The 12,066-nt window shown below is 33.7% G+C and overlaps 1 protein-coding gene across 2 annotated transcripts; it reads left to right on the forward strand.

Moving 5' to 3' along the window:
• Positions 1 to 2,005: 2,005 nt before the first annotated feature.
• On the forward strand, positions 2,006 to 11,319 carry LOC110650431 (adenine DNA glycosylase). 2 transcript variants are annotated; one of them, XM_058129159.1, is made up of 7 exons: positions 2,006 to 2,548; positions 2,672 to 2,731; positions 4,065 to 4,121; positions 4,191 to 4,288; positions 9,582 to 10,123; positions 10,366 to 10,472; positions 11,045 to 11,319. In XM_058129159.1, the coding sequence occupies exons 1-7, from the start codon at positions 2,183 to 2,185 to the stop codon at positions 11,153 to 11,155; spliced, it is 1,341 nt and encodes a 446-aa protein (XP_057985142.1). In that variant the 5' UTR covers positions 2,006 to 2,182; the 3' UTR covers positions 11,156 to 11,319. The 2 variants fall into 2 exon arrangements, with proteins under 2 accessions (XP_057985142.1, XP_021661078.2); XM_021805386.2 differs by having other exon boundaries at positions 2,007 to 2,548; positions 4,002 to 4,121.
• Positions 11,320 to 12,066: the final 747 nt, after the last annotated feature.

The following is a 12,066-nucleotide window of genomic DNA, read 5'->3' on the forward strand; positions in this document are numbered from 1 at the left end:
TCAGAATTTTCTAAGCTCATTTAATGCTCGGAAAAACACTGCGAAGTTTCGTGGACCCACCGAAAAGCGGTGTCGAAAAATTCGAAATTTATATCGTTGCGAAGCTCGACGAATGGAGAGTCTTGGTGGCCTCGGTTTTCGTGGATTCACGGTTTTGAGAAATCTAGCCCAAAAGTCGAAATGGGCTAAAATTTTCCCGAGCAAAAATCGGACAAACCGCTCGATGGATTTGGCGTTCTTGGTGTCTATGGAAAGCTCTCGCGAGTAGATGATTTTGACACAAGACCCGGTCCAATTGGTGGCCGGATCGGTCGGATTTGGCGGGAAGCTAAAGCGGCCTTGAGCAGGCGTTACGCGTTTTTCCGGCCGTTTGGGTGGCGGCCACGGCTAAGGCGGCTGGCGGGGGCTGGGTTGGTGGTCGTGGCCCGGGGTGGGGAGGAGAGAGAAACGAGAGAAAAGGGAGAGGGACGACGCGCGCGGGGAAGGGAAGAAGAAAAAGGAAAAGGCCGGTCCGATTCGACCGGTCCGATCCGGTCCGGTTCGATTCGGCCGGTTCGATTCAGAATACAAAATTTTGAATTTTTACTCTGCCTCGGGACCGAAAACGAGGTCCAAAAATTCCAAAAAAAAATTTCAGAAAACTCAGAAAAATACGTAGACTCCAAATATATTTTTAGTTTTGCCACGTGGTCTTTAAATAAATTTTTAAAAATCATTAAAGTTTATATTTTCGGAAAATCGAACCCGATTTTTAAAATCCGAAAAATCTCAAAAAAATTCCTAAAATTTAAATAAAATTAAAATACCAAAAATACTCATAAATTTAAAATTTTGGGGTGTTACAATAATATTTAAATTTTTATGAGAAATTAATAATTGAATTTTCTTTTAAACATATTTAATTATTAAAGATAATATATATCAATTAATTTTTATTTTTTTTAAAGGAAAAAGTTAACATTAAATTACTAAATAGCTGTAATAGATAATTACTAAATATAATAATCAAATATTATCCTACTTTCTAATTTTTAATTTGAAAATGTGCAAAATCAAGGCGTGTGTTTACTTTAAAAGAAAATCAATATTTAAAAATTTCTCTTTTCTTTTTATATTTAATAAATTTTAATTTAGTTGAATATTATTTTATTTTTATTATTTTAAAATGATTTAATAATAATAATAATAATAATTATTATTATTATTAATAAAGAATAATTTATGGCCATTAAAAAAAAATTATAGCCAACTTACTTGAGAATATCTGTCAACTTATTTAGTAAAAGTTTATTGCTAATATTTTAGAGTTTTAACAACAATGTTAAAATTTTTTTAATTCTTTTGCTATATATAAATATACACACACATTAGTATATGTATAAAGTAAAAAATATATTTTCAAAAAAATTTCACGTGCCATTATTTTTGAAAAATTTTTTACGTGCCACATTTTATAAATAATTATATTTTATATTAATTATTATTTAATTTTTTTTATTTATCTCCTAATTATAATTATTATTTACATTTTTACATTAACATTTATTATTTAAATTATTATTTTTTTAAAATTTAATTTTTAAAATTAAGACATTTTGTCATTAAATTAATATTTAAAAATTATTTATATTATTTTTTTATAAATTTATTTATATAAAAATATTATTCGTCATGTGTCACCATTCATAATAATAACAATAATAATAAAATCATTAATGACTATTAATTTAAAAAAAAATTAATTACTAATTTGTGATATCACATTATTTATTTATTTATATATATATAAAGCAGTTAAATTTTCTTTAATGTCGTCACATAAATTTTTAAAATTATTATATTTATGATAAGTGACAATTTAAAATATTTAAATTAATTAAACTTATTGTAATATTATGAGTGTTTAGAGGGCAAATCCATCTTTATTTTGGCTAAAAAAATTTATATAATAGTTTCTTAAAAAAAAGAGGAGGATTAAATGTAAATTATGACAAATGCAGGAACATTTTGTTATGTGATGCATGTCAATTCCCAAGTATAGCCTTGCAGGCCCGAAACCGGATGTGCGCGTCCTTGGTGGAATCGAATTCTCAAAGGTTTCTGTAACTCCAAAGTCCAACCCCAAGTAGAAGCAGCACTTTTACTACGGAGCCAAGGCTCCCACTTGGTTCCAATTGCAGCAATGGAGGACTTGAAAGAACCCAAGAGGAAGAGAAATGCTCAACCGTGGAAGAAGAGCAAATTGATCAGCAAAGATGAGGAAGCAATTCCCGATATTGAAGACATTTTCAGCGACAAAGAAACCCAGAAAATCAGGGAATCATTATTGGACTGGTACGACCATCACCAGAGAGACCTCCCTTGGAGGAGGAAACAAACAAACCCACTTCAAGTTGAAGAAGAAGAAGAGAAAGAGAAAAGGGCATATGGGGTTTGGGTATCTGAAGTGATGCTACAACAGACTAGAGTTCAGACTGTGATTGATTACTACAACCGTTGGATGCTTAAATGGCCCACTCTTCAGCATCTGGCCCTCTCTTCTCTTGAGGTAAATTTAATTAAATTAAAATTTAAGTCTTTCATTGATTGATTTGGCCGGCTGTATAAAATTTAAGTCTTTCATTGATTGATTTGGCCGGCTGTATAATGATTTTCTTTGTTTGTTGTGCAGGAGGTGAATGAGATGTGGGCAGGTTTAGGCTATTATAGGCGGGCACGTTTTCTGTTAGAGGTGAGTTCTGGTTGATTGCTTGTGCTTAGTGTGTTTGTGTGTTTGGATGGAGTGAGGGAAGGTTTTACAAGGGACCTAACCGAAAGAAAGAAAGTAACATTACTTCTTTTACAAAACCTCCCTCCCAAACAAGCATGACACTTTACCTCAAAAAACTTCCTCCCAAACAAGCTGTTAGTGTGTGCTTTTATTTCTTATTGATTTAAACGTGAACCGCAACCAGTGATTGCATATCCTTGAGTTTTTATTTTCAAATGGTTCAAGCTTCAGTCTTTTTCATTTCTTTTTTATATTTTTATGGCAATATCCTGGTTTTCTAACCATATAATGGTTTGAATCCGATTGTTTAATTATGGAAAATCAATAGTTCGGATATACCACTTTGTTTCAGTTATTGTGAAGCCTCATCATTCACGGTGTTGCGGATTTTATATAAGCAAGTCAATTCCTTGAGTGCATATATATATATATATATATATATATAAACATTGTCTTTGTTCAAAATTTTATAGTTTTTATCATGTTATTTCAAGCTGCATTGGGGAGTTACATATCTACCATCTTGATGGTGTTATGTTTACTAATGATAATAAGTTCTTGGTGTGCGCTGGTATTATAAAATTGCAAAACTGCTTGTACAATATGAATAATGGGGGTCATGCCTCTAGTACTTTTTGTAGCTCTAAGCTGGATAACAATATGATCCCTGTCACTTCTTACCCAATGGATTCATAGAACAATTCAATTTTATTTGATATCTTGATCTACCTTTGTTGTTTTCATGTTCACTTCCCCTTCAAAATTGTTTCTTTCCCTCTCTATTATGTTCTAGACATTGCAAACGAGGGACATTTTTTGGCAGCACAAGTCCTCGTACTCTTTGTTTCCTTCTGGCTGCTCTGAACAAATAAGAAAGAACAATAACCTGAACGTGAGTTTTTTGAATCAGTTGGGAAATTGGAAGGAACATGAAGGGAAAAAGATGCTAAATAGGAAAGTCCATGCACGGTTTCCAGTTTCCTTATAGAGAATGTGGAACTTTTAATTTTAAAATGTCAAGTTTTTTGTTTTGGGGTTCTGGGGAGGGGGGATGAGGGAGGAGGGGGGAAGTAGAGGATAATTGTTTGGGCAGACATCAGAGTCTTTAGAAATGATGCCCCCTTCTCTTGTATGGGGGAAAAAATCCCATCATAATAAAAGTAAAAGTTTCCTAATACAGTGTTGCTTAAAAGGATGATTAATTTCTATCTCATTTTGTTCTTACTTTTAGGGAGCTAGAATGATTGTTACTAAGGGAGATGGATTTCCTAATACAGTGTCTTCCTTACGGAAGGTTCCAGGAATAGGAGATTATACAGCTGGTGCAATTGCCTCTATAGCATTCAAAGAAGTGAGTAGTTTCTGCATTTTGTCCTTTTGAATTATATAAGGGGAAAATTTTCAAGGTCTCCAATGTCAGGTGGTGCCTGTGGTTGATGGGAATGTTATAAGGGTGCTAGCTCGGTTGAAGGCAATTTCTGCAAATCCAAAAGACTCAATGACTATCAAGAACTTTTGGTGAGCTTTGGTGTTTTCTAGAATTTCTTTTCCTCAGTTTAGAATCTTAACCTCTTTTTGGTTTGTGAGGGATAGTATTTCAGATTTTTATTTATATTGTTAATTTTAATTTACATAATCTATTATGTTTGTTTATCAAACATGATATATTAGGACTACTTTCTGAAGTTCTGAAAGAATGTGTATATATTAATCATCTCCAGTGCAACCTGATTACTTCGGAAGAAGCATGTTTTCTTATAGATAATATAATTGTGTATATTGTTACCTTCCCCTCTGTCTGAATTAATTCAGTACACCTTCACAAGAATAAAGTATTTTACTTGTCATCTGTTAAAGAGGCACACCTCTGGCATAAGGCTCAGGGTGGGCCTCATTTCTTGAAAGGCATGGGACTTTCAAGATGCGTGCGCCATTTTGTCAAGGTGTGCCTCTCAAGCAAGGCGTACACCTAGGTGTGCCACAAGAATTTCAAAAGAATTCTCTCAATTATCACTTAGAGATTCACTTGTAGTTGTATATATCTATATATACACACACAGAAAGTTATATATGTTTAATGAATTTATACTAGATTATACTCATTACAAACAAAGAGGCTAAACTTGTGTTTATCAACATAAGACTAAAATTCCCTTGTTTTTGGAATCAGATTGATTAATTCCTAAAATCTTGTTGTTATGAGTTGACTTTCCTATTTTAGATTTCCTTTGATCTATTTCTCAAGAGTTGACATTTCTATTTGTAAGATTCCAATGATCTAGTTGTCATGAATTGAATTTGCTTCTTTTTTTTTTGGTTACATTTTTTTCCAAATTTAATTAAACCTTATCACTTGTCCAACTGTTTTCCCTTCCTTTTTCTCCCAGTTTCTTCTTTTCTTCATTTTCTATATGCCTCTTTATTCCCAACTCTTGTCTAGGAGCTCTTTTTCATTTAAAATGTTCTCATTGCTTTTTGCTTAATTTTTATAGAAGAAAATATTGCCCATTAATCTAGCTTGTATGAATTGATGCTATATTGTTTATTTGACTATAAGCAATATGCAATGAAGGAAAGAAAATGGTTTAGATTGACAACATACAACATATTTCTTCTGTTGCAATGAAGAAGTCTAAGTTACTATTTGATAAAAGAGGTTAGATTGACAACTCAACTTAACTCAAACTAAGCCTTTATCCCAAAAATTTGGGGTCGGCTATATGGATTTGCTTTTTCCACTCTAAACGATTTTGGGTCAAATCCTCAGAAATGTGTAATGCTTCTAGGTCATGTTGTACTACTCTCCTCCAAGTCAATTTAGGTCTACCCCTTTTTTTCTTTCTATCCTCTAACCTAATGTGCTCTACTTGTCTAACTGGAGCCTCCGTATGTCTACGCTTCACATGACCAAACCACTTCAATCTTCCTTCTCTTAACTTATCTTCAATTGGCACCACTCCTACCTTTTCTCTAATACTCTCATTACGGACCTTATCTAGTCTAGTATGGCCACTCATCCACCTTAACATTCTCATCTCTGCAACTCTTATCTTAGATGCATACGACTCTTTCAGTGCCCAACACTCACTACCATATAACATAATTAAAATTTTCCTTTCAATTTATTGGGAATCTTACGATCACATAAAACTCCCGTGGCACGTCTCCACTTCAACCATCCGGCTTTAATCCTATGACTAACATCCTCCTTACATCCTCCATCTACTTGAAGGACTGAGCCTAGATATTTAAAGTGATTACTTTGGAACAGTAACACTCCATTCAAACTAACTCCCGTGGCACGTCTCCACTTCAACCATCCGGCTTTAATCCTATGACTAACATACTCCTTACATCCTCCATCTACTTGAAGGACTGAGCCTAGATATTTAAAGTGATTACTTTGGCTCCATTCAAACTAACTCCTTCCCTATCACGGCATTCACGAACTTGCAATGCATGTATTCTACTTAACTTAAAGCCCTTTGACTCTAGAGTACTTCTCCAAAGTTCTAGCTTTCTATTGACTCCTTCTCGTGTCTCATCTATCAGAACAATATCATCCGCAAACATCATGCACCAAGGAACACTCTCTTGTATATGTTTCATCTAAAACTAATGTAAAAGGCAAGGGCTTATGTGATCCTTGGTGTAATCCAATTGAGATCGGAAAATCTCTTTTGTCCCCTCCTTTTGCGCACAATAGTACTTGCTCCTTCATACATATCTTTCAATACTTGTATGTACCTAATAGATACCCTCTTTTGTTCTAACACATTCCATAAGACCTCTCTTGGAACACTATCATAAGCCTTCTCCAAATCAATAAAAACCATGTGTAGATCTTTCTTCACGTCTCTATATTTCTCCATCAAGCTCCTAATGAGAAAGATCGCTTCCATAGTTGAATGACCGGGCATGAAACCAAATTGATTGAGAGAGATAGAAGTATCATGACGTAGTCGATGCTCCACAACTCTCTCCCACAACTTCATAGTATGGCTCATGAGTTTAATTCCCCTATAGTTTGAGCAACTCTGTATGTCTCCCTTATTTTTAAAAATAGGTACTAAAATACTCTTCCTCCATTCATCAGGCATTTTCTTTGAATTTAGAATCTTATTAAATAATTTAGTTAACCATGCCACTCCCATATCTTCCAAATACTTCCACACTTCAATTGGTATTTCATCAGGTCCACAGGTTTTACCTACTTTCATTCTCTTAAGTGCTTCCTTTACTTCTAAAGATCGAATCCTTCTAGTATAATTCACATTCTTTTCTATTGTTCTATAATCTATATTCACGCTATTACCATTTGGACTATTATTAAAGAGATCATTAAAATAATTTCTCCATCTTTCTTTAATGTCCTCATCTTTCACCAACACTTTTCCTTCTTTATCCTTAATGCACCTAACTTGATTGAGATCTTGACATTTCCTTTCCCTTCTCCTTGCTAATCTATAAATATCTTTCTCCCCTTCTTTAGTTCCAAGTTTCTCATATAACTTTTCAAACTTTTTGCCTCTTTCTTTGCTATCTTGTACTGTTCATATGCCTCATTATTATCACATTTAGGTAATTTCTTATACCATTCACTTTTTCTCTTCACTACTTTTTGTACTTCCTCATTCCACCATCATCTCTCTTTTGAGGGTGGTCCATGTCCTTTAGACTCTCCAAGTTTCTCATATAACTTTTCAAACTTTTTGCCTCTTTCTTTGCTATCTTTCATATGCCTCATTATTATCACATTTAGGTAATTTCTTATACCATTCACTTTTTCTCTTCACTACTTTTTTTACTTCCTCATTCCACCACCATCTCTCTTTTGAGGGTGGTCCATGTCCTTTAGACTCTCCAAGTACTTTTCTAGCTACTTCTCTAATCTTTGATCCTATTTGTATCCACATATCATTGGCCTCCATATCCTTCCATAGCTCATTTTTGAACTTCACTTGCTTTACTCCTTTGAACTCCCACCATTTTGTTCGAACTACACTATTTCTTCTGTCCTTACTTGAATTGTTCCTAAACTTGACATCCAAGACTACCAACCGATGTTGACTTGTTAAAGCCTCTCCTGGAATGACCTTGCAATCCTTGCATAGAGCTCTATTTGTCTTCCTGGTTAAGAGGAAGTCGATTTGGCTTCTATGTTGCCCACTTTTGAAAGCCACTAAATGTGACTCTCTTTTTATAAAGTAGGTATTTGCTAGTATTAGGTTGTATGCCATAGCAAAATCCAGGATGCTTTTTCCCTCCTCATTTCGACTGCCAAAACCAAAACCTCCATGAACATTCTCATAACCTTGTCTATCACTTCCTACATGTCCATTTAAATCTCCACTAATGAAAACATTCTCTTCATTCGGTATGCTTTGCATTAAATCATCCATATCTTCCCAAAACCTTTGTTTACTCTAGCTGTTTAGTCCTATTTGTGGGGCATAAGCATTAACTATATTTATTGTTTCTCCTTCTAGTACTAGCTTTACTAGTATAATTCTATCTCCTACTCTTTTCACAGCTACCTTTCAATGTTCTATAATTATACTCACTCCGTTCTTGTTTTTCTCAATTACCCACTTTTTTACTTTTCTCTCCTACCCATTTAGTCTCCTGAATGCAAGCAATATTCACCCTTCTCCTTTCCAAGGTATCCACAAGCTCCATTAATTTTCCTGTAAGTGATCCAACATTCCAAGTACCAACCCTGATCCTCCTCCTATCCTGCTCCTTCCTAATTGGTCTCCTTCTATAATATCTTCTATTGTTTTCTATGTCTATCTTGTGTTTTGTTCCACTATGGGCTAACTTCTTTACCCACATCCGTCCATGATGTGGGAACCCTTGCTCACTTAACACCACACTACACCCTTGCATATTTATCACTACACGTTAGTAGAGGATGCCCCAATGTTTATATCATTTGAATCCATATCATAGAGTGTGACGAAATTTTTACGCTGGTTGTCACCTACCGCAACCCTCTTCCTTTATCCGGGCTTGGAACCGGTTAAGTTACTCTTGATGATGAGTATTTTCTTATTATTTTTTAATGAATTATTGCTATTTAGTAGGAATTTAGCAATATGATTTAAGATTTTTAACATCTCATAGTTTTATTCTGATTTGGATTTCAAACTAGAATCCTAAAAAATTTGTATTATAAATATGAGTTGGCTTATATAGGTTTAGTCATCTAACTTTATTTCTTTTGCACCTCATGTCAATTAAGTGCGCACCTGTCCTTGCGCCTAGGCTCCACTCCAGACCCTTTGCGCCTTAATGCGCTTTTAATACCTATGTTCTATTTTGCCAACTCTTTTCTTTTCAAATCTCATATTCACCAAATTTAAATGTCAATTTCGCATAAGGTGTCTACCTAATTAAATACTACAAATGCAAAGTTTTTCTGTTGCAGATTTAGTGATCTGTATAGCTGTCTTGTGGCTTTCTCCTCCTCCAGTATGAATTTCTTAACAACAAAAATAACTAAGCCTTAATCCCAATTCCCAAACTAGTCGGGGTAGGCTACATGGATCTTTTTTTTTTCTTTGCTAGTCAACTCTGTATGAGACCAATTCTACATCAATGTTCAAAAATTCTACATGAATTTCTTAATGGTAATAAATTTTAAGGGCAATCCTCAACTGAGAATTTATATGGATTACATGTTATTGTTAACCACATTGGTGGTGGTATTCATGATTAGGTAAATATGCTGATTTATGAAATTAATGATGAAGAATCATGGTTATATCTTTAGTTGCTATATTTATTCATCTGAAATCTTGTGGATCAGGAAACTAGCAACTCAACTAGTTGATCCTTGCTGTCCTGGGGATTTCAATCAGTCACTGATGGAACTTGGTGCAACTGTTTGCACTCCATCAAACCCAAGCTGCACTTTATGTCCTATTTCCAGTCAATGTCGTGCACTTTCAATTTCCAAGCAGGATAAGTCAGTATTGGTTACAGATTATCCAACGAAGGTTGTAAAGGTGAAACAAAGACGTGAAATTTCTGCTGTTTGTGTTGTGGAGATATTAGGAACCAAAGGTCCAATTGAGGGTGACCAATCTGATAGTGGATTTCTTCTTGTAAAGAGGCCAGACAATGGTCTGCTTGCTGGTCTTTGGGAATTCCCCACTGTCAATATGAGCCAAGAAGCTGATTTAACCACAAGGAAAAAAGAAATTGATCACTTCCTGAAAAAAGTCTTCAGACTTGACCCGCAAAAGACATGTAGCATGGTTCTGAGGGAACACATTGGAGAATTTGTTCATATTTTCTCTCACATCCGTCTCAAGGTTTATGTGGAATTGCTGGTAATACATCTTAAAGGTAAGGAGCTTAACATACTCTCCCTTTCTCATTTTCTGCACCATAAGTTTGTACTAGAAAAGCAAGACTCTGATAATTCAACATTGTTATCGCATTATGAAATGGTCAGAATTTTTTATTAATAATTTTTTATGAATAATAATAATAATAGTAGTAGTACAATATTAGCATTGGTTTGTTGATGAGTATATAGTGACGTGATTTATATAACTATTATTTATTTGTTTTCTCTTTTCATGAAGGTGGGATGAGTGAGTTTTTTAGTAAGCACAAAAATGAAGGTCCAAGCTGGAAATATGTGGAGAAGAAGGACCTTTCGAACTTAGGATTGACATCTGGAGTAAGGAAGGTAATGTGTTGTGACAGTTTAGATCCCATGATATGAATTAATGACCAATTGAAGATTGTTTGAAATAGAACTTTGGTGATACTGATTAATCTCACTTCCAATGTGAAGTAGGCTAATTGTCTGATTGGAAAAGAAGTGCCTTGTTTTCTTCTTTTTCATAAAATTTTGTAGGGGAATTTTGCTAGTTTTGGAATTTCTCATGCTTACTGAATTTTTAGGCTTTACAATGTATTTAAATTGACATTATGAGCCAATAAATTGGTATTTAAAGGGCTAAGGTACTTGCTGTCATTCACAGCATAACAGCAACAAAGAGCAATAAATCCATGCAAACTGCAAATTATGCAGTTTTGTGATTAAGATTCACAACAAACAAGCTCATGCTGAAAATGTATCAATAGTTGCAAATTACAAACCTGTTGCCTGTCCATTGCAAAATTGGAACCCAACTGAAAGTATTGTAGTCCCAAGTATGCAATGAATAGGGTTTATTCTTGAAAAAGTGAATAAATATGTTTGAGAAAAACACTATTATAAATTAATTTTTTTTCTTGCTTGTCTTCTCAATGCAGGTCTACACTATGGTTGAGAAGTTTAAACAGAGCAAGTTATCCACTGATTCTGCCCCAGCAAAAAAGAAAAGAACAAACATGAGGAAACTAAGATCGACTGGTGTGAATTAGATATTGTTTGATCATCATACTAGATCAATGAAAAAAGTTTTGTAGACTCTCTTGTCCTGATGCCTGCTCATAGACTGTATACATCATTGTAAATTTATTCAGGAAAAATTACTATTTAGTTCCCTATTTTAATGAAACTAACTTTAGTCCCTTTATTTAGTTTAGATTAAGTTTTCTTTGAGTCAATTTTTTTCAAAGGAGAGAAATTATTACAAGACTAAATAGTTGAAGTGTTAAAAACTAGAGAAATTATATAATATGAAATTCAAACTATCGCCTAAAATTGCTAGAAGGATTAAAGAGCAAACAAATAAAAAATATATGAATTAATTAATATATTTTTCAAAATAGAAGGATTGAATAATTAATTTTATTAAAATAGTGAGATGAAATAATAATTTTCTCATTTATTTAATCTGTGCAGATTTATACAAGTGAAATTATTTCGTTATGGTTTATCATTACGCTGCAATTTTGACCTTTATATATGAAATTTATATAAATTGAATAGTATTTGTAACATTCTTAATTTTTAAATTAATTATTTTATGGGTAGATATTAATATTTTATTTTATTTAAATTTAAGGGAATTATTTGAAATTTTTCGAATTTTTAAAATTGGGTTCGATTTTTTGAAAATATAAAACTTTGATGGTTTTTAAAAATTTATTTAAAGACGATGTGGCAAAACTAAAAATATATTTAGACTCTATGAATTTTTCTGAGTTTTCTGAAAATTTTTCAGAATTTTTGGGCCACATTTTCAGTCCCAAGGCAAAGTAAAAATTTAATTTCAGGTACCCTGAATCAAACCGGACTGGGTCGGACCGATCGAATCGGACCGGCCCTCTTTCTCTTCTTCTTTTCTTCCCCAGGTGCCCCCGACACTCTCACTTCCCTTCCCTTTTTC

Source organism: Hevea brasiliensis, chromosome 10 (assembly GCF_030052815.1).
Source record: "Hevea brasiliensis isolate MT/VB/25A 57/8 chromosome 10, ASM3005281v1, whole genome shotgun sequence".
NCBI lineage: Eukaryota > Viridiplantae > Streptophyta > Magnoliopsida > Malpighiales > Euphorbiaceae > Hevea > Hevea brasiliensis.